This window comes from Anolis sagrei, chromosome 1 (assembly GCF_037176765.1).
Source record: "Anolis sagrei isolate rAnoSag1 chromosome 1, rAnoSag1.mat, whole genome shotgun sequence".
NCBI lineage: Eukaryota > Metazoa > Chordata > Lepidosauria > Squamata > Dactyloidae > Anolis > Anolis sagrei.
In genome coordinates, this window is record NC_090021.1 from 179,359,714 (window position 1) to 179,382,212 (window position 22,499).

General features: G+C 42.9%; 1 protein-coding gene across 4 annotated transcripts in view; it reads left to right on the plus strand.

Annotated features, from left to right (window-relative positions):
- Positions 1-22,499, plus strand: part of HECW2 (HECT, C2 and WW domain containing E3 ubiquitin protein ligase 2) — a 271,624-nt gene that overhangs the window by 146,750 nt on the left and 102,375 nt on the right. For all 4 annotated transcript variants that reach the window (XM_060780832.2, XM_067470757.1, XM_060780840.2 and 1 more), the window contains exons 4-6: positions 2,484-2,578; positions 3,140-3,212; positions 19,182-19,351. In XM_060780832.2, coding sequence (XP_060636815.2) covers positions 2,484-2,578; positions 3,140-3,212; positions 19,182-19,351 — 338 coding nt within the window. The remainder of the gene's footprint in view (positions 1-2,483; positions 2,579-3,139; positions 3,213-19,181; positions 19,352-22,499) is intronic.

Below are 22,499 nucleotides of genomic sequence, written 5' to 3' on the forward strand. Positions count from 1 at the left end.
CACAGTTGACACTTTAGAAGCCAAATGATTCATTGCTACTGTAGCTTAAAGTTTTTCAAATTCAGAACATCATCAATTTTGACTCAGCCGGGATAGGAGGATTATTGGAGCTCTACCATTTCTGAATATAATATTCTTCTGACTCAATTCTGGCAGCATTGTGGAGGAGTTGATATGCAATAAAATCATGTGTCCTTGAGTAGGAGAAGTCTCTATGGCTAGGGCCCCATAAATAACAGATGCGGAAAATAAGTAGAAGTGATCTAAATTGCTACCTTTAATCTGGATTCTAGGATTGCTTTTTGGACACTAGACCCACTGAAGAAGGGGAAAAAGTACTTAAGCAAATATGTAATCAGTCTTGAAAGAATTTTCATCCGTATTTGCAGTCAACAACAGGGTTTAGTCGTCCTTGAAATTTCTAACACAAATGAGGTGGGAGAAATAATTGGTTCTGTTGAGAGTTCAGTCTCTGTTTACTTCTTCTCCTTCTCCTTCTCCTTCTCCTTCTCCTTCTCCTTCTCCTTCTCCTTCTCCTTCTCCTTCTCCTTCTCCTTCTCCTTCTCCTTCTCCTTCTCCTTCTCCTTCTCCTTCTCCTTCTCCTTCTCCTTCTCCTTCTCCTTCCCCTTCCCCTTCCCCTTCCCCTTCCCCTTCCCCTTCCCCTTCCCCTTCCCCTTCCCCTTCCCCTTCCCCTTCCCCTTCCCCTTCCCCTTCCCCTTCCCCTTCCCCTTCCCCTTCCCCCCCCAAAAAAAAATTGGAAAAAAATGGACTGTTCAGCTTGGGGTCACTGTTAAAGACTGGGCCCTTTGGCCTTTTCAGATGTTGCATGACTATAATGCTCACCAATGCTTTCAAGCATAGCCAACATTGTAAAATGCCAAGGATTGGAGTCCATAAACAATGAGTTGTTTTTTCTGTGATTAAAGTAAAGGTAAACATGGTCTTAATTTTTAATTATAGTTTTATTTGGTTATATAAGTAAAATAAATATAAGTTAAATATAACATTGTCACAGTCACCTTTACAAATTTCCCCCCTTATATTCTCATCACATTCTGTCAATTCCTTTTTTCCTATCCTTTATATTTCTATACTTATCTGCTACTTACACATATCCAATTTTTCCCCTTCCCTCTTCCTTCACCCCTCCCTCCGGGAACTCTTGTACTTCTGTTCTATGTATTATTGTATTGTTTGATCATGAAGACTGTCTGATTCATTTCCTTTGTATTTTCCTTTCCCTTTCACTCTGGCTATATGCCCTTTCCATTTTGACTCCTAGTTCTCCTTAGGATGTCCATTCATGTATTTAATTCTTTTTTTGGTGATGTAATCTTGGAGCATATAACCTGACAAGTATTCAGACAATTTTTTAAGTTCCTATTTCCTGTGCTCTACCATTGCTAGAGTAAAGATAAACATAGTGATTAGCGATGTAACTCTACACAACTTGACAATGGAAGGGTGATCAATACTGGTATGTTCATCAACAGTAAGTGAATGTAGAAGCAAGGACTCTTAAATACTCTTGCTTTCAGTAGGGTTTAGGAACCTTATCACAAATTGTGGCAAATCCATTGAGGCCCAGCATGGAGACCCTGTCGCCCCATGCCCCGCATTGCTCAGCTTCACCCTTACCCCATTCCTTGGGGGAAAGTGTCTGCTGCCTGGCTTCCCCTCTTTGTTGTGTATGCAACATAGGAATGTATTTATTTATTATATTTATATACCGCCCCTCTCAACCTGGAAGCGACTCGAGGCGGAATCCTCCTACGTTACCGCTGTGGCTGCGTATGCTGGTTCCTCTTCACTTTTGCTATGGAGTTTTGCCGGATTTAAATGTACATCATAGGATGGGAGTCATTGGGCTCCATGGCAAAAGTGAAGAGGAACCAGTATACACTGCCAAATTTGATCCATCTGATGAGGTCATAAGCAGTTTTATATTGTTACAGAGCCTTTTACATAGCCACTATTAGAGTATTAGCCACAACCCGCAGTCTTTACCAGGCAGGAGAATTTGGCACGTTTCAAGTAGTATACAATAGTCTCAGTGAACTGTGATATAAAGTATTGCTTCTTTAACTGTGGGTCCCAATCTCAAATAAGGTCCTGCTAGCTCAGTGTTGGGGTTGCAAAAAATTGGCAACAGTGAAATGTTTCTGAATGCCAACTAGACATTTACACAAATCTGTTACCAACAACATGCAATGCTAACAGTGAACTCTGCAGAAAATGCTTCATCTCTGCTTCATAAAAAGGTAGATCATCCTGTTTAGCAAGCCTTGCAAATGCTGAATTATTATCAGTGAATTGTTATTTTTTATTCCTATTTTATATACTGATATACCAGAATTGCATTAAAAATATCAGGTGAAAAGGGGGCATGAGTGGAAAATGTTTAGGAAGCCTCGATCCAAATTAGCTATTCCATTGCTAGTTTATAAAAATTCTTTCTTTCTTTTCTTTTTTCTTCTTTCCAGCTGAAATAAAGATCTGCTTTAAATATTATCATGGTGTAAGTGGAGCCCTGCGAGCAACAACTCCATGCATCACTGTGAAAAACCCTGCTGTGATGGTAAGTATATCGATTTGTTTTTGACATGAAGGCTAAGTCTCTGTTTAGCAATGATATTAAATCTACTAATTTAAGATGGCAGCTAGCATTTTTCAGTAAATGATCTGATCTAATGAAGTTGTTCAAAGGGAAAATGTGATAAGTGAAACCCTGACATTGGTGGCGTTCTGCTTATGGGTAATTGTGAAATAAGAACCTTTCCTCCACTGTTTTAAGGATTTGTTTATCTTATAACTTTCTGTAATCTCAAGCCACAACAAAATAGAAATACGACTTGTGAATAATCTAATAAGAAAATAGATTTAACTTAAACCAACTAGCATGTCTCTGTCTATCTATCTTTTCATTACAAGCTTTACATGTTAAATATTTAAATCTCCTAATGCAACTTGATCCCAAAAAGGACCCTTAACAGGTCATTTTGTATTTATTTTGTATTTATTTATTATAGGTGAAGTTCAAAGAATGCATGCAATAATTTTCATTTGTTTATGGGTTCTTTTTAAAATATGTATACTAATGTCACCACAATAACCACAAAATAATAATATCTCTTTTTAGATCGGGGCTGAAGGTACGGAAGGTGTTTCGGCAGGTCAGCATAGTCGAAAATTAGTTAGCTTTACACTCTCAGGTAAGGCAGTTTTTAAATTTTTTATCTCACTTCTGTTACTTTTAAATTAAGGAATGTTGCTAAAGAAACACAATAACACTAGCAAATGTCATCAAATTATAGTATATATGCAAAATGGGATATACATATGTAATCATTTTCTACCCATCATCTGCTGAGAGCAATGGGTTGGATCCTACACTCACATTCAGCTTCATTCTCCTGTATTGGAGAAGTGAATCTCGATCTACACTGGCATTTATTCCAGTTCAAAGCTGATAATCTAGGGGCTGTGGTGGCGCAGTGGATTAAACTGCTGAACTTGCTGACCGAAAGGTCGGTGATTCAAATCCAGGGAGCAGGGTGAGCTCCCGCTGTTAGTCCCAGCTTCTGCTAACCTTGTAGTTTGAAAACATGCACATGTGAGTAGATCAATAGGTACCGCCTTGATAGGAAGAAAAATGGTGTTCCATGCAGTCATGCTGGCCACATGACCTAGGAGGTGTCTATGGACAACGCAAGCTCTTCTGCTTAGGAATGGACATGAGCACTACCCCACAGAGTCAGAAGGGGAAGCCTTCACCTTTATCTGTGTTTTGTTGTTTCTAGGTATTGAATACCTAGAAACAACAAAACACAGATAAACTGGCCCCTGGTGGTGCAATGGATTAAAGCGCTGAGATACTGAATTTGCAGACCGAAAGGTTGCAGGTTCGAATCTGGGGAGTGGCATGAGCTCCTGCTGTTAGCCCCAGCTTCTGCCAACCTAGCAGTTCGAAAACATGCAAATGTGAGTAGATCAATAGGTACCGCTCCGGTGGGAAGGTAACGGTGCTCCATGCAGTCATGCCGGCCACATGACCTAGGAAGTATCTACGGACAACACCGGCTCTTCGGCTTAGAAATGGAGATGAGCACCAGCCCCCAGAGTTGGACACGACTGGACTTAATGTCAGGAAAAACCTTTACCTTTTACCTTTACTAAGTATTGAATGTTTGCCTTTGTGTTTGTATATGCTGGAATCCGCCCTGAGTCCCCTCGGGGAGATAGAGTGGAATACTATATAATAATAATAATAATAATAATAATAATAATAATAATAATAAGTATTATTATTATTATTATTATTATTATTATTATTATCTGGATTCAGAAATTGGATTATACGGCAGTGTAGATGGGGCCTGAAAAGCATTTTCCAGATTTCTTCTTTCCAGCTTCTCCATTGTCTCTTTAAAAAAAGGAACCCCAAGCAGAAAAACACTGAAGGAGGTGCTGCAAGCTGCAGAGAGAAAGGAGAATGGGTGGAAATTGCAGCCCTGCTTACTTATCTTAAGAAGAGACTTCACTGGATCTTTATTCTTTCTTTCCATGGAAGATGATGTCTGAATCTTAACTCAGCAATTCAACAATAGGTAGTTTAGTATTGTCTTAGAAACAAAACAATTAACAACCCCCAAACTACATGTGGCAAATCAATGATTCAAAATGAATTCATATAAAATGGGAGTGATATAAAGATGGAAAGAAATGCAGTTAAACTGTGTGTGGTGGAAAAGGTATTTCCACATCAACCATCTGAAGGGGTTAGACTAGATGGCCCTTGTGGTCTCTTCGAAGTCTATGATTCTATGAAGATGCAAATAATTGGAGAAAAAAAACAGAGAAAAGCCACCTTAATCAGAAGGAAAGAGTTACATGCATTAGGTCAGTGGTTCTCAGCCTGTGGGTCCCCGGATGTTTTGGCCTTCAACTCCCAAAAATCCTAACAGCTGGTAAACTGGCTGGGATTTCTGGGAGTTGTAGGCCAAAACACCTGGGGACCCACAGGTTGAGAACCACTGCATTAGGTAAATTGTGCAAATGAACGCTCATATTTTGGAGCAGTTTCCAACCTCATCACATTTCAACCTTCTGCTTCAGCTCTTGCAGTTTCCTTGTCTTCATTACTACTGGTTTGAATGGAAAGAGAGCACAAATTTGGTTGTCTCACAACCTCCTGCTCCTCCTCATAGATTTTTGGAAAGATCCTGTGAAGCACCCATGTACCGTGCTCTATCCCTAAGCCCTCTCATATTTAACAGCTGGCCTTTCAAATTAACGTGATTCGGACTTGCTTTCTATTAAGCTTCTCTCAGCTACACAGGCTTTGATTTATTATTCCTTTGAAGTCTCAGGGAATATTTTTAAATATTGCAAATGCTACCAATCGAACATTCATCACAATCTTTCTTCCACACAGAAAAGCCATATGGGTAGTGTCTCGGTCCTAGCTTTCACAGAACCGCAATCATATTTCATTCTTCCAGTCACTAGGACTGCCCTTGCTTCTGCAGTAGCAGATAGATGCTTTCTCTCTTTGAAAACTAAATATGGATTAATCTTTTACTCTGGACAGTAAACATTTTCAGGATGCCTAGAGAACTTGGCATAAACATGATTATGTTTTTTTCAAAGGAGTGTCTGCAATATATGACATTTTTGGAAAACAGTGTTCCTGTATTTGGTATTAACCCATCATGAGACTGGCAGAAGATGAGTCAGTCAGAGCTGGGCTAGTGCACCCTCCCCTTAAAGCAGAAGAGCATAAAGTTAATTAAAGTTTTGATTTTATTTATTTATTTATTTATTTATTTACTATATTTATACTGGGAGCCCCCGGTGACACAGTGGGTTACACCATTGAGCTGCTGAGCTTGTTGACCGAAAGGTCGCAGGTTCGAATCCGGGGAGCAGCATGAGCTTCCGCTGTCAGCCCCAGCTTCTGCCAACCTAGCAGTTTGAAAACATGCAAATGTGAGTAGATCAATAGGTACCACTCCGGTGGGAAGGTAACGGTGCTCTGTGCAGTCATGACCTTGGAGGTGTCTACGGACAACGCCGGCTCTTTGGCTTAGAAATGGAGATGAACACCAACCCCCAGAGTTGGACATGACTGGATTTAATGTCAGGGGAAACCTTTACCTTTTTATATTTATACCCTGCTCTTCTCACCCCAAAGGGGACTCAAGGTGGCTTACAGATTATGGCATAATTCAATGCCTTATTATACATACAAATAATAAATATAACATTTCAAATTATAAAACAGTTAAAACATATAAATACAATAAAACAGATGAAAACATAGTTTCCCAATATCCCTTTCCCCACAGGCCAAACATAAGCCTGCTAGTAAAAGTGGTCTTATGCGTTATTATCATGGGTTAAGGTGATATTTGGAAGGTTACAGGATTAGGGTACAGGTGCCACAATTTGAAAACACAAGATCTTAAAGTTCAGGAATGCTAAGATGGAATGAGAGTTTGGCTGCAGATCTCCCCATGGGTAAGCCCAGGGCCAAGCAAGACAGCAAAGCTGGATATCAAATGCTCCGGCCCCCAGGGTCTCTCCTGCAGCAGAGCCCAACAAAGCTCTCCCAGGCCTCTAGGTCAGTCCTTTGATGTTCTCTCCTTGGAGGCTGCTGGGTCAGCTGGCTGTAATGAGGGTGATATTCTCCATCCTGTTTTCCCCTCTGCGGAGGAAAGTCCTCTGAGGTCTGATGGACAAACTGATTTGGGGAGAGATATAGAGAGGAAGGGTAGGCAAAGAGTGAGTTTCACATGCATTCCTTTTATATCTTCCTATGGACATGTATTTTATATCTTCCCAAAGACATGAACATCTCTGTTTTATTTCTATTGACTTTCTACAAATTTCACCTACTTTTTTTTCCTATCATGCGGCAAGATTTTGCATTTTTTCCTTTTCTCTAGCCTAACGAACATAGAAGGTGTGTTAATATGAAACAGGAGATGAAGCTATTCTTTAATTCTTTGCTCCTGTTTGCTCCAGGCTCATCACAGAGCCTAATAGTTCTGTCTGATGATTTGTCCTCCTGTCTTGGTTCATGTTCGCTTGGTTGCTTTCCCCCTTTAGTTCATTCTAAGAAGGATTGTATTCTGCAAGGTCAGGTATCTTGCACTGAATCTATGTGATACTATCCATAAACTGACAGAGGAGATAACTCTATGTTAGAAGCAAAAAACACTCATCATGTGTTCTGAGATGGTGACCCAGAATGTCCAGCTGTGCCAATGCTGCTCACACTTCCCTAGTCTTTATTCGATGTGCCTTTTTGCCTCTACAGCAAGCTGTTTTAGAAGATTAGTTCTTATAACACTATATAGTACAAATCCATATGTGATCATGTGGTCACTGTATTTTAAAAAAAGATATACTAATAAGGCAGAAAGGTATAGCTGTAGGTATGCAAAAAGGTACAGCTATAGAAAAGGTAAAAAGCCAAGCATTAAGTTTTACTAAAGCTGCCGAGGTTTGCATGTAGGAAAAGAGAACGGATGGACTTGACCATATATGGGAAACAAAGACAGACTAAAGATGAGTTTTTTTTTTGTCAAAGGGTGAAAAATCGGTCATGAGACTTGCCAACTTTGCAAAAGGAAATGGCCAAGGCTAAAATTAGGACTTGCCAAGGTCAGCAGATGTTTTCAGCTGTAGTTTGCATGTTTCCAAGAAGGGGCTTGCTTATTGCGAAGCGAAACTTAAAAATATATGAGCTAATTGCTTAATATTAATTATAATATTGACAGCTTTCTTAACCAATGATTTAATCTTCGGGGCGGCTCTTAAAGCCGAACCCCTTTTGATGTATAAAAGAACACTACCTTTGATGCTCGGGGGCTTTTTCCAGAGACGCCATGTTGTGTCGAAAAAGCCACTAGCAGCTGCTATAAATAAACTATGATATTCTTGTTGAATCCAGTTGGCTGCCTTTCCTGACTCATCTGCGTCCGCAATTTGAACTCAAACGGAGCATATTGGCTGAGCCCCTGAGCAATTGCTTGGGGAAAGAAAAAGCCTGCTTCATTTTTGGAGGTTCCACCGAGATTTGATTCAGACGGGCCGGAGTCGGGGGAGACAGATCTTGTTGGCAAGACGATTTTTGATCGGCATCAGGGGCGCGAGAGGCGATTGCCGTTAGCCGAGACAACGGGGGCCCCCGACTACTAATAACCGGCTGCGACACTCCCCTCTTCTGTCGGTGCTGCTGATCAAGGTAAATCGCAACTCTTCGGGTTCTCAAGAAATCAACTGGGAGTGGAGGAGTGATAAGAAGGATCCAAAAGGAGGAAAGTCCGGGGGACGAAGGTTGTTCCAACGTCTACAGAGACCCGGCAAGTATAAGTGGTCAAGTAAGACACTAGGTAACACACACCAGCGCTGGGGGAAGGGGGACCACTAAGTATCCCGTGGGGTAGTGGGAGGACGGGGCGAACCTTGCAGTTCCTAAAACGTGCCGTCGAGTGTCCGGGCGTCTAGGTCAAGGTTTGCTCCCCACTAGAGGCCATGGGTGGGAGGAACTCAAAGGCAGTGTCTCCGCTTCAGTGTATGCTAGACAACTTTGACAAGTTTGTAGCTGCATCGAGTCAGGGAGATCCAGGAGATTTTAAGGACTACAGATTAAGGAATCTGTGCACAGGAGAATGGCCCACCTTTCCTTTTGGGTGGCCTGCGGAGGGGTCGTGGGACCTAAAGAAGATTAGGCAGGTAGAAAAATTTTGTGCTAACCATCATCCGGATCAATATATTTATATTGATGCCTGGGACAACGTGGTGACCCAAAATCCTGATTGGGTCCGAAAGTGTAAAGAAGTACAGTGTATGATGATAAGAAAAAAGGAAAAGAAAGTCAAGGTTAAAGTCCTTGCCCAGGAAGAAGAGCCGGCGGAGGGATGTAGTTACCGGGGGCCGCGATATGCAACTCCCAACGGGCCTCCGCTAGCAGCGGCTCAAGGCGCCCAGGGGCCCATGGATCAGGGACGGACATTACCATTGCCAGTAATTCCCAATGCGCCCCCACTAGCAGCAGTTCAAGGCGCCCAGAGACCAGTTGACCAGGAACGGGCGATAACACCGCCTCCATCATATGACAGCCCAGTGTCCATAGTTCTACAGCCTCCATACAGTGAAACCAATCCCTTCCGAAACCTCCGGGATGAATTAAGGGTTGCGGACACCACCACACAAACGGTGCGACGTCCCGCCCGAGAACCTAGTGATGCAAGCCCAGCCGTTACTAGAAGCAGGCAAGCTGAGCTCTCCCCTGTGGAAGGTCCGGCAGATAGCACAACGGCGAGGGAATTTCCAATAAGGGAAGTTAGTGTATTGGATCAAAATGACCGGCCTTATCAATTATATCAGGTGGTCCCATTTACCAGCAGTGACTTGCTAAATTGGAAGAGTTCTACACCTCCCTACTCCGAGCAACCCCAAGCAATGGCGACTTTATTAGAAACTATTATAGCTACCCATAATCCAACGTGGCGAGATTGCCAACAGCTCCTCCAGGTCCTGTTTACCACAGAGGAGAGAAGGCAAGTGATCAATCAAGCTACGTTATTGGCCCAAAATCAGCCGCCAGCGGGTCAGGATGCGGTTGCTTGGGGGGCAGAGCGCTTCCCCGTTGGAAAGGATCCGGGTTGGAAGGCCAACGTTGCCAACGATAGGACGACCCTAACGACCTATCAGGGGATCCTGCTAGATGCTGTTAAAAGGGGACCACAAAGGCCAGCTAACATCCAAAAGATCCAAGGGGTGAGACAGGAGAAGAGTGAATCTCCCTCAGCATTTTTGGAGAGACTAGAAGAGGCATATAGGAAATACAGCCCATATAATTTAGAAGATGAGAATGGGAGAAGGGCACTGCAGCAGTCTTTCATCAGCCAGGCAGCAGATGACATCCGAAGAAAAATTCAAAAACAACCGGGATTCATAGGGAAAAGTATGAATGAACTCCTAGCCATAGCAGAACAAGTGTATATGGCCAGAGATCAGAAAGAGGAAGAGAAGAAGAAGAGAGATCGTAAAGAAGGATATAAAGTATTGTTGACCATGATGGATGGAGAGACAGAAGGATCGAGAGGGAAAGGAAGGGGAAAAGGAGGAGAGCGAAAGAAGCTAGGATGGAATCAATGTGCCCGATGCAAGAAGTATGGGCACTGGAAGGGGGAATGTACAGAGAAGGTGTCTGGAGAGGAAGGAGGCGAAGGACGAGGCAGAGGAAGAGGTAGAGGACGTGGAAGAGGCCGTGGAGGTTATACTCCACACCAGAAGAGGGAAGCAGTAGTGGCTGCAATAGCAGAGGAAGAATGGGAGGATGCGGAGGAAGAGGAATGAACCGACCAGGCTCTCGTTTTGCTGGACCCCGGGGAGCCGATGGTCACTATGGAAGTAGGGGACCAGCAAGTTGACTTTTTAGTGGACACTGGGGCAGAACGATCAGTGGTGAACAAACTTATTGGTCCTACCAGCACAGAAGTCACCAAAGTGGTGGGGCTGTCAGGAAAAATTCAGAAATGCCCTTTTCTACAGGAACGGACATGTAATCTGGCAGGCCATAGTGTGAGTCATAAATTACTATATCACCCTGATTGCCCAGTGTCATTATTAGGAAGAGACATTTTGTCAAAATTAAGAGCACAAATCCAATTTTTAGACGATGGCCAAATGGAATTGACAATACCCATGGAAGAGGAATGGAGGATATACTTAGTACAACAGGAGAAGTCTACCCCGCGGCCAAAAGTTGAATGGCCCTGGGAGCGAACTCCTTTGGTGTGGGCAGAAGACAATCCTCCAGGACTGGCTAAATATGTGCCCCCAGTGGTAGTAGAGGTGAAGAAAGGAGCAGTCCCAGTCAAAAGACCACAGTATCCAGTGAGTCGGGAAGCTTCTGCAGGGATACAAGTTCACATTGACAGGTTGTTAGAACACGGAATTATTGTGCCCTGTAGTTCACCATGGAACACGCCTCTGTTACCGATAAAGAAGCCAGGAACTAAGAATGAGTACCGCCCGGTGCAGGATCTTAGGGCAGTCAACCAAGCCACGGTGCTCCTCACCCCAGTAGTACCAAATCCCTACATCATGATGAGCCTAATCCCTTCGTGGACGGCATGGTTTACAGTTTTGGACTTAAAGGATGCGTTCTTTTGCATCAGGTTAGCTCCAGTCTCTCAACCCATCTTTGCTTTCCAATGGAACACCCAGCAAGCGGGCCAAAAGACTCAGTTTATGTGGAGGCGCCTTCCTCAGGGCTGGCAAAATAGCCCGACCATTTTCGGCCAGGCGCTTGCTAAGGACTTAGAGGAGTTCAAGATCCCTGAATCTGAAGGAATCTGGCTCCAATATGTAGATGATTTACTGATAGCTTGCAAGACGCAAGAGGGATGCAGACATTACACCTTGCAGATGTTAGGAACATTGGAGGAAAAAGGCTACAAGGTATCAAAGAAAAAGGCCCAGCTGTGTCAAAAGACTGTAAAATACCTGGGATTTGAAATAACTGAAGGACATAGGTCTTTGGGAACAGAAAGAAAGGAAGTAATTTGTGCAATTCCTACACCGTCCACTAGGAGACAGGTGAGGGAGTTTTTGGGTGCAACAGGATACTGTAGACATTGGATTCCTGGGTACGCTACGTTGGCTAAACCTCTGTACCGAGCTACCCGAGGAAATAGAGAAGACCCTTTTGAATGGACAAAAGAGTGCCAGGAGGCTTTTGAGGCCCTAAAAGAAGCCTTGATGTCATCTCCGGCGCTCGGGCTCCCAGACTTGGAAAAACCGTTCGACTTGTTCGTGTCTGAAAAAGAAGGAGTGGCTATAGGGGTGCTTACCCAGACATTAGGATCATGGCAGAGACCAGTGGCTTATCTGTCAAAACAGTTAGACACGGTAGCACAGGGAATGCCGCCCTGTCTTCGTGCAGTGGCAGCAGCAGTAGATTTGATAAAAGAAGCAAGTAAATTGACTATAGGACAGCCACTGGCCGTCAAAGTACCACACCATGTAAAGGCGCTGTTAGACACCAAGGGACCGCGCTGGCTCACAAATGAGAGACTGACAAAATATGAGGGGGTGTTGTGTGATAACCCGATGGTGACCCTAGAAACTTGTGCCACCTTAAATCCGGCCACCTTGTTGCCTGCCCCAGGAGAGGAAACAGTCCACCAGTGCATTCAGGTGATGGAACAGGTATATTCCAGCCGACCTGACTTAAAGGACGTACCAATGTCCAAGGCAGACATGACCCTGTTCACGGATGGCAGTAGCTTCATGGAGAACGGTGAGAGGCGTGCAGGATATGCGGTGGTACAGGGGGGGGGAGAGATTCTGGAAGCAGAGTCGCTCCCCCCGGGAACCTCCGCTCAACGGGCTGAATTGATAGCCCTCACCAGAGCACTGCAGTTGGCAAAGGGAAAACGGGTCAATGTCTACACGGACTCAAAGTATGCCTTTACTACGCTCCATGCCCATGGAGCTCTGTACAAGGAGCGGGGACTCCTTACGTCGGCTGGAAAGGGCGTTAAAAATGCAGCTGAGATTGTGGCCCTCCTGGAGGCGGTCTGGGACCCGGACAAAGTGGCTGTAATGCATTGCAAAGGACACCAAAGGGGAGAAGACCCAGTGACACAGGGTAATAGACTAGCTGATTTGGCCGCAAGAGAGGCAGCTAAGCACCCCCACAATAGGCAGCACCTGTTGGCTGTGACGGTAATAAGAGATCCCCCGTTAGAAAAGTTTACATACACAAAAGAAGAGGAGAATTGGGCTTTGGGGGAAAAAGGAAAATGGAAGGGAGAGGTCATTGTGATGCCAGATAACCGCGTTTATGTCCCTAAGGATATGGCGTGGCACATAGTCCGACATATGCACTCCAACACACACCTGGGTAAGACAGCCTTAGCTAAGCTGCTAGAACGGCAAATGTACATTGATGGACTCCATAGCCTGACAGCAGCAGCAGCACACCGATGCTGGACATGCGCCAAAAATAATCCTCGAGAAGGACCCTTAAAGCCACCAGGAATTCAACACATAGGCAACGTCCCATTCGAGGCAATTTTGACTGATTTTACTGAGATGCCCCCGCAAAAGGGCTACAAATATTTGCTTGTTTTTGTGGACACCTACACCGGGTGGGTAGAGGCATACCCAACCCGAACTGAAAAGGCAGTAGAAGTTTCAAGAGCACTTTTAAAGGACATAATCCCCAGATTTGGAATACCATTAGAAATAGGGTCTGACAACGGTCCAGCTTATGTACACAAGGTGATTCAAGGACTGTGTCAAATATTGGGCACAAAATGGAAATTGCATTGCGCTTATAGGCCCCAGTCCTCAGCTAAAGTTGAGAGAATGAATCGGACTCTAAAGACTGCTATGTCAAAAATCTGTCAAGAGACAGGGCTGGGTTGGACTGTAATACTGCCCATGGTACTATTGAGAGTAAGGTGTACCCCTCACAAAAGAACAGGTCTGACCCCCTATGAGAGACTATATGGCAGACCACCATTAAATTTGAGGTCGATACTAGACAAAGGGGGAGACCAACATGTGATTGGAGATAAACAAACCATTCAACAAGTGCAAGCCCTGGCTGGACAGATAAAACAAATTGCACAATATACTTCAGAGTTAAATCCACCCTATCCTACCACACCTTTGCATTGTTTCTCGCCAGGTGACGAGGTGCTTGTGAAAGAGTGGAAGATTGACCCACTAGGACCTAAGTGGAGAGGGCCCTATACTGTGCTGATATCAACCCCTACTGCCATTAAAGTGAAGGAAGTTAAACCTTGGATACATTACACCCGTGCCAAGCTGGCACCCCCCATGTGGGAGATAAAAAAGGCAGATCAGAGTGACCTGAGACTCAGGATCGTCCGGCAACTCCCTGAGGGGTCAACAAGGCCATGAAGCTGACCTCTTCGGGAACAACAGATCGTCGCAGGTCAAGTATGACGCAGTGTGGCCCAACGAAAGCCCTATCTTGGAAGTGGTGGATAGAGATTATAATGGGGAGGAGGGAAAGATGCCCTAGAAAACCAATAGGAGTTCGAACGGTTTTTGGATATATGATGCTTATAAACATGATCACTATGATACAGGGAAATTGGCTAAAAGAGCATGCTAGATTCATGTTTGATCAGCATGGAAAAGATGTGGCACTCCTATATGAACATCCAGAAAAAGTAGGTGACTTCTCTTTCCTCCCTACCCTAATAGCTGACCCCCAGGTGGTGCTCGGGGGGTTACAAGGAACTATTCAAAATCCCACCATATTTTCTCAGGTCCCCGATGGATTAAAACACATTAAATTTAGACGAATAAGATATACTGCCACCACGAGAGGAATGTGTTTTTGTTGTGCAAACAAGGGTACATGGAATCAAAAATGGAAAGGCTGGGAGCACAGAAAAGCCGTCCTAACAAGGTTGACAAATTACACTCACTGTCAGGACAAGTTTTATTTGTATGGAACCTATAACTCTACATATGTTAACAAACAAAATCTGGCCGACACGGACTGGAAGGAACTGTACCCTGAGTACCCACTGTTTGAGTCAAATTACACATCCCTGAGAAATGGAGGCAGTATTTGTTCAGGATGGCATATTAGAGATCCCAATATGTGGTTTTTCTTTGATAAATGGGCAACCAATTTTCATCCAGGAGGAAACCAGTGTGTTGGGGTAGGATACCTGACATTCCCTGTACGAGTCCTTAAACACCCTAGGAGGCTTCAGAGATCTTTGAAAGCCATAGCACCCCTAGGACCTGAGTGCTCAGACGAAGTGATTATAGACTCACAACTGTCCGAAACTGGAGGCTCAAGAATAGGAGGAGGATTAATAACAGGGCTCCTAACCCTCGGGTCCTATCCTGGAATAATGGCCCAAGAAAACAGAAAGAGTATCATGGGACTCACATGTAGATTAGAGAAAAGCATAAATGCCACAGGAAAAATAGTTAGACAATTACAATCAGAAATTGAAGAACTAAGCCAAATGGCAATGCAACACAAGCTAGCCCTAGATTATTTGTTGGCAACAAAAGGAGGATTCTGTTCTATAATAAGGGGCCGGTGCGTGGTCCAATTTCATAATCTGAACCAAACAATTGAAGATGATTTGGAAAAATTGCAAGAGTTAATAAATCATAACGTAAAGGAAGATGGATGGCAACCTTTCTCATGGTTGACGTCTCTGCTTCCTTCAGCATCATGGCTTAGAGAAATAATACTTGTGATTATGCTATGCGGTTTTGTCTTTTTGTTGCTAATGTGCTGTTTTCCAATTTTGCTTCAAGTTTGCCAGAGATATATACATCAGGCAGCTTCGGTAGAAAAGATAGCTCTCATTAAAAGGCATAATTGGAGAGATCCGTAATATCTAACCCTTGCTGATTTGCTCTCGCTTTTGTAAACCGCTTCGCAAAACAAAAACATGTGGGAATAAGGCAGAAAGGTATAGCTGTAGGTATGCAAAAAGGTACAGCTATAGAAAAGGTAAAAAGCCAAGCATTAAGTTTTACTAAAGCTGCCGAGGTTTGCATGTAGGAAAAGAGAACGGATGGACTTGACCATATATGGGAAACAAAGACAGACTAAAGATGAGTTTTTTTTTTGTCAAAGGGTGAAAAATCGGTCATGAGACTTGCCAACTTTGCAAAAGGAAATGGCCAAGGCTAAAATTAGGACTTGCCAAGGTCAGCAGATGTTTTCAGCTGTAGTTTGCATGTTTCCAAGAAGGGGCTTGCTTATTGCGAAGCGAAACTTAAAAATATATGAGCTAATTGCTTAATATTAATTATAATATTGACAGCTTTCTTAACCAATGATTTAATCTTCGGGGCGGCTCTTAAAGCCGAACCCCTTTTGATGTATAAAAGAACACTACCTTTGATGCTCGGGGGCTTTTTCCAGAGACGCCATGTTGTGTCGAAAAAGCCACTAGCAGCTGCTATAAATAAACTATGATATTCTTGTTGAATCCAGTTGGCTGCCTTTCCTGACTCATCTGCGTCCGCAATTTGAACTCAAACGGAGCATATTGGCTGAGCCCCTGAGCAATTGCTTGGGGAAAGAAAAAGCCTGCTTCACTATAGCTTCTTAAACTATATCATTTTTGTTTTGTGTGCAATTGACATGCATAAAGAATTTGAATTTCTTTATCTTCTTCATTTACTCATCCATTTTGTTTTGGGGTGTACATGTCTTTGCTTTTACCTTTCTGCTAGTAGTTCTTACATATTGATTAAAGGTGGAAATGTGTGTTTGCATGATTAATATAGATATAAAATACATCTGTTAAGATTTTTATTTGCAACTGGAATCTCGGGACCTAATCACATTAAGCCAGGCAATAGCGGGGGATTCGCCATGGATTGTGGTTAATCCGAAGAGGGTCAGCGGAAACCCATTGCCCTATGCCCCACATTGCCCCATACCCAGGGGTGGCTCAACCCATTACGCATAGTAAGCATTTGCAGTATAGTTGATTTTGCCCAGGGGTGCTCTTGAGGCACTCTTGGGGGAAAATAGACCTTGACATATGTGAGTTGTAGTTACTGGGATGCATAGTTCACCTAAAACCAAAGAGCATTCTGAACTCCACCAGTGATGGAATTGAACCAAATATGGCACACAGAACTCCCACGACGAACAGAAAATATATATCAGTGATCGGTGGGGTGGGGGCACCAAAATACTGTTTGCTTATCGTTGAAAATTACCTAGGGCCACCTCTGCCCATACCTCATCCCACGGGGGAAGCTTTGCCAACTGGCTTCCCACCATTCTTCTTTATGCAACATAGGAAGCTTCCCGTGTTCCCGGCACTGCCCCTTGCTACAGTTTGACCTCACTTCAGGCACGGAGCCCAACCGGAAATAGATCTATGTCCTGTGATTGGTTCTGGTGGGCTCCATGCCCGAAGTGTGATCAAACTGTTGTAGGACTGGCAATTTTGCCTGTGTGATGAGGTAGTAAAGCTTTTTCTAGGACTTGTTCACATGGATTTAGTAGCCTGCACTCACTGTGCAGCCCTTGCAACAGGGACAGCAAGGTGATGATCCTGCCATGCCAAAGCAGTCTCAGTCCTGCTGAATTTTGCCCCGCCCCTGCTACAGGTTGTGGGGACAAAGTGTATGGCTACCTCCAGGGTCACTGTTGAGCATTACTGCTTTGGACTGGCCCTGGAATAAGCGGCCAGTATTAACGAGCCCCTTGACTTCTAGCTTCTTAGCACAGTCAAAAGACACTGTGCATTTCAATTGTTCTTTCTTCCTGATCTTCACTAGCGATGTTATCACACTAGGGCAGTGGTTCTCAACCTGTGGGTCCCCAGATGTTTTGGCCTTCAACACCCAGAACTCCCTAACAGCTGATTAAACTGGCTGGGATTTCAGGGAGTTGTAGGCCAAAACACCCGGGGACCCACAGGTTGAGAACCACTGCATTAGGCAAATTGTGCAAATGAATGCTCATATTTTGGAGCAGTTTCCAACCTCATCACATTTCAACCTTCTGCTTCAGCACATTTTGAGAACCACTGCACTAGGGCTTTAAAGTGGGCAGCCCCACATTTTTGCCACCCGCAGAATTCTGAGAAATGTAGTTTAAGGTGGAGTCTTTTGAATTCTCAGCTACGATGTCCTCACCTCCCCAAACTATATTTCCCCGAATTGTGCAGATGGCAGCAATGTGAAGCTACCAGTTTTAAAGCCCTGGTGTAATAAAATCGTTATTTATTTGTGATGAGGAAGATGATGGAGAAAGCAGTTGCAAGACATAGTAAGGCTTTGAAAAAAGGAGGGGATGGCAGGATCTGGATTTCTTGCAAAATGTCACGTTTGAGATGGGATGACTGCACAATAAAAGCCCTTAAGCGACAACAGAATTGTTTGCCTGCTTGCACTTTTGGAGCACCTTGTGAACACATACCATCTCTGCAAAATTAAGATGAATCCACAATCATTCCCAGTACAGTTGCCACCCATTGGCACATGACTCTAGAAAAAAAAGCTACATTCATTTCCTGTTGTATTTCCGTTTCATTACACCAAGTCATTGTAGGCCCTTAGAGCACTGTAGGTATAACCATTAAAAAGTTGGAACAAGTTTGAAAATGCCATGAGCCCATCTTCTGAGACCGCTGATACTCTCTTTTAGGCTATTAACAGAAAAGCTGCACATTATTGCTTTAATAGAAAATCTTGTAAAAAAAAACATTGCTTGATAAAGCAATCAATCTGCCACAAGATCTCTGGGATTTTGTTTATCTTGCTCCAAAGTAATGCAAAATTAAATCAACAGTGTGCAGAGTTGAAGAGAGGCATTAGAATTGCGTTTCAGTAATGAGATCTGTCTGTGTTATGAATGTTTTGCCTGATAATTGACCAAGGCATATGGAAGCCTGTCTTTCAACAGAGGGAACTACACGGCCTAGGAACAAAAATCGTGTTACATGATGTTATTAGTAGCCACAACCCAATTTAAAATTTGTTTTCAAATGAGATGGGTGGTCAGTGGATGGTCATTCTGACCGGGCCCGTAGCCAGGATTTTGATTCCGGGGGCGGGGGGGCTCAGGATCTACCCTAGCAAACTTTTTGTATCATTATCTCAATACCTCCATGCATATGGGATATATTGAGCATGTGATCAGATCATGATATGAATAAACATAACAGTTTAAATAATGTACCAGTAAGGCCTCGTGGACCACCCTGAGAATTTCCAGGGGGGGGGGCTGAAGCCCCTCAAACCCCCCCCCCCCCCCCAGCTACGGGCCTGGTTCTGAGTTTGTTTGCCATACATACAGTCCTTCCCAAACAATTCCCATCCAAATGAATTGGACTACAATCTTCATCATCAACGGTAAGCTTGGCTACTTTAATGGTTTTGATTGATGGAGGTTCTAGTTTGAACCAAATCGGGAGATAATATTTTAGGTAAGTAGTGCATCCATAATAGACTATGCAGCTTTATAGAGATAGAAACAGATTGTATGATTATAGATTTATAGGCAAAATGCAAGAAGCGAGAATCTTTGATGGTGAACTGAATCAAAGGTGAAAGCAGTTGGTAAGAAGGAATGTTTCTGATTTCCCTTTTCCCCCTTTTTCTTCTTCTGTCTTTTAAAGATATTAGGGCAGTTGGACTCAAAAAGGGAATGTTCTTCAATCCTGATCCTTACTTAAAGATGTCCATTCAGCCTGGAAAGAAAAGTACATTTCCTACATTTGCCCACCATGGCCAGGAAAGGCGGTCTACTATCATCAGTAACACAACCAACCCTGTTTGGCACAGAGAGGTAAACGAGAACCATCGAAAGAATGTTTTGAGTTGATGAGGTTGTGCAAGTGAACTGGTCTTGGTTTTGGTATCTTAATTCTTGCTGCATACTAAAAAAAGTAGTTGGTTATTGGAATTGACATAGAATATTTATTTTCTGGGCGTCTGCCCATTTATCTGAGCCATGTTGCTGTCAGCCATTCAACTTTTTCTCCTGGCAGGATAAATGTTTCATGGGTTCCTGGAAATGCCAAGAACGAATTCTAACAGGCAGCTACTTTCACAGCACAACAAGACATTTTAGGGGTCTATCTAAACATTACATACAAACACAAATAATTTAGGTTACAGTGATTCCACATGAACACAGACCAGTCAGTTTTTTTCTTAGGGAAAAGCCACTTAAGGGGACGTTTTGTGTCCAGATGCAGGAAGTGTGAATGGGAAACTGACTGATCTGTGACCACTAAACTATGGTCTCTATTCTCTGTAGGATGCTAAGTGGAAGGGATTGCTTAGCATTTAGGGCAAGGGCAATTTGCACGCCATTGTTGTAAAAGAAGTCTGAGAAGTAAATGTGTCCCTGGACATCACTGCTTTAACAGATAATGTGGAAGAGAAGGGCAGTTTAACGTGTTTCTGCAAACTTTGTATTCAAAACTAACCATATGCACACATGAAGAATTGAGCCAGGGAAGGCAAATATATATTTAACATTATAAAGCAGGGGTCCTCAAACTTTTTAAACAGAGGTCACAGCCCCTCAAACTATTGGAGGGCCGAATTATAATTTGAAAAAACAACAACGAATGAACTCCTATGCACACTGAACATATCTTATTTATAGTGTAAAACACACTTAAAAACAATACAATCATTAAAATGAAGAACAATTTTAACAAATATAAACTTATTAGTATTTCAATGGGAATTGTGAGCCTGCTTTTGGCTGATGAGATAAGGTTGTTGTTGTTGTTGTGTGCTTTATTTCAGACTTAGGTTGACCCTGAGCGAGGGCCGGGTAAATGACATTGGAGGGCCGTATATAGAGAGTTTGAGGACCCCTGTTATATAGAGTACCTGAAAGTTGATACAGCTTTTTTTTCTTCCATGTATGTTCTCAAACTTTGGGATAGATAGATGATGATGATAATAATAATAATTTTATTTCTTACACACCTCTCCTTGTGGCTCGAAGCAGGGCACAATAGTCAAAAGCACATCTTCCTAAAACATTATGTGATACACATAAAATATTTATTCCATTTCTATGAAATACATATATTAAAATACACAGAACAAAGATTACAACACAATAAATACAGGATGTGAGTTTTAAATTCATAAAATTGACTGGGCAGCTCTGCTGGAAGAGATGTCTTCAGTTAGCTGTTGGATCTCTTCTGGCAGATTGTTCCACAATCTTCTTGGGGTGGCCGATGAAAAGGTCCTCTGGGTGACGGGCCAGTTGGGTTCTGGTTGGTTGGAGTAGCCACCCCCCAGAGGACTTAAGTGTCCTAAGGGGCGGATTGTACAGGAAAAAACAATGCTGTAGGTAACCTGGACCCAAACCATGTAGGGTTTAAAGATGAAAACAAACCCTTTGTACTTTACCCGGAAACCAATTGGCAAGTGGAGTGACTTTAATATGGGTGTAATATGCTCACTCTTAGATGTTCTTGTAAGTAGTATGGCTGCCATGTTTTGAACTAATTGGAATTTCCGAACTTGGTACGGAGGTAACCAAAGTGTGTTGCAGAAGTCCAGCCTTGAGGTCAGCAGCATATGCACTACCATCTTTAGGTCCTCCAAATCCAAAAAGGGGAGGAGAGAGAGGGAGAGAAAGCAAATTGTTTTGCTTGTTTTGCTGTTCACTCCTGCTCAGTAAAGGATTCTGAAGACAACTGCTGCTTACCTGTTATAGGCAGTGACAGTAAGACTCGCTAGAGCAAAAGCAATGCTGCAACCTAGAATGGAATGTCTCATACTTACCTGGCAGGGGAGACACCTTGATCAGAATGGAATGTCTGTGTTTCTCAGGTTGTCTTGCTTCATCCTTTCATCCATAATGGTTTTTCTAATTGACATATGTCTGTATTTTATTAAGTATAGCAGACAATATCTAGATCAGCTTTCCCAAGCTTGGTTAACACCCAGTGCCTTGAACTCGAAGTCCCAGCATTACGAACTATTAACTGTGTTTGCTGGGGTTGATAGAAGCAAAAGTCCAAAACATCTGGAACGTTCCCAGTCCAGGAAAGCTGATTTAAAAGAAATTATTTCATAACAGGTCAACAGGTGACTTGCTGATGGTCACATGGCTGAACTTGTTTGTGTCTGTCTATAAAGACTAGAAAACTGGGATGTAAGATACCCTAATAATGATGGTTAAAAGTTTCCTGATTTAACAAAACCATAATTGTCTATTTAGGACTACCATGAAGGCAAAGAGTATCAATATTCTCATTTAGCTACCAGTTTAGATTCTGTCTTCCAAGTCATGTGGAAAGTAGGCTAATTGGATTATTTTTTCTTAGTATGAAACACTCTTCTTCTATTGTCCTGCGGCATCTTCCGGTGATTTATTTCTTAAATGATGACTCATTTAAATGGAACACATGCTATTTCCCCGTGCTCTACGATGTTCTTCGTGCCTGAAATGTATTATACTTTCGTCAGTCTGGCTTCGTTGTTGGAAATTTGAAAGTCTCCAAATGAATTACTTTGCAAATATATGTTAAAGAATTGGGTAACAGCAGCCCAAAATAAATATGATATTAAGAAATTCAAGTAGTTTTATCGTGTGTTAAATTTAATCAATCATTTCTCATTTGACATGTTGAAGATTTTTCTTTTAGCATCTGTAGTGAAACTAAAGGCACTTCCATACAGGACTTAAACCCACTCTTGAGTGGGTTTAAAAAACCCACTTCGGCATGGGTTTAACTCTCCACTACCCTCCAAAAACCTGGGCTTTAGTGGGGTGTATGTGTGTCTACATGCCATCCCAATAACAATTGGGATGGTATGAAGCCACCCTGAAGCCCCCCCCCCCCAATAACCCCTATATATTGTAGATAGAGTTGTCTCTGACAAAAATTTAAGAGTGTTTTCTTTTTGCTGGAGATAAGACAATATCATTTCTGATAGATTATCTGCTTTGAACA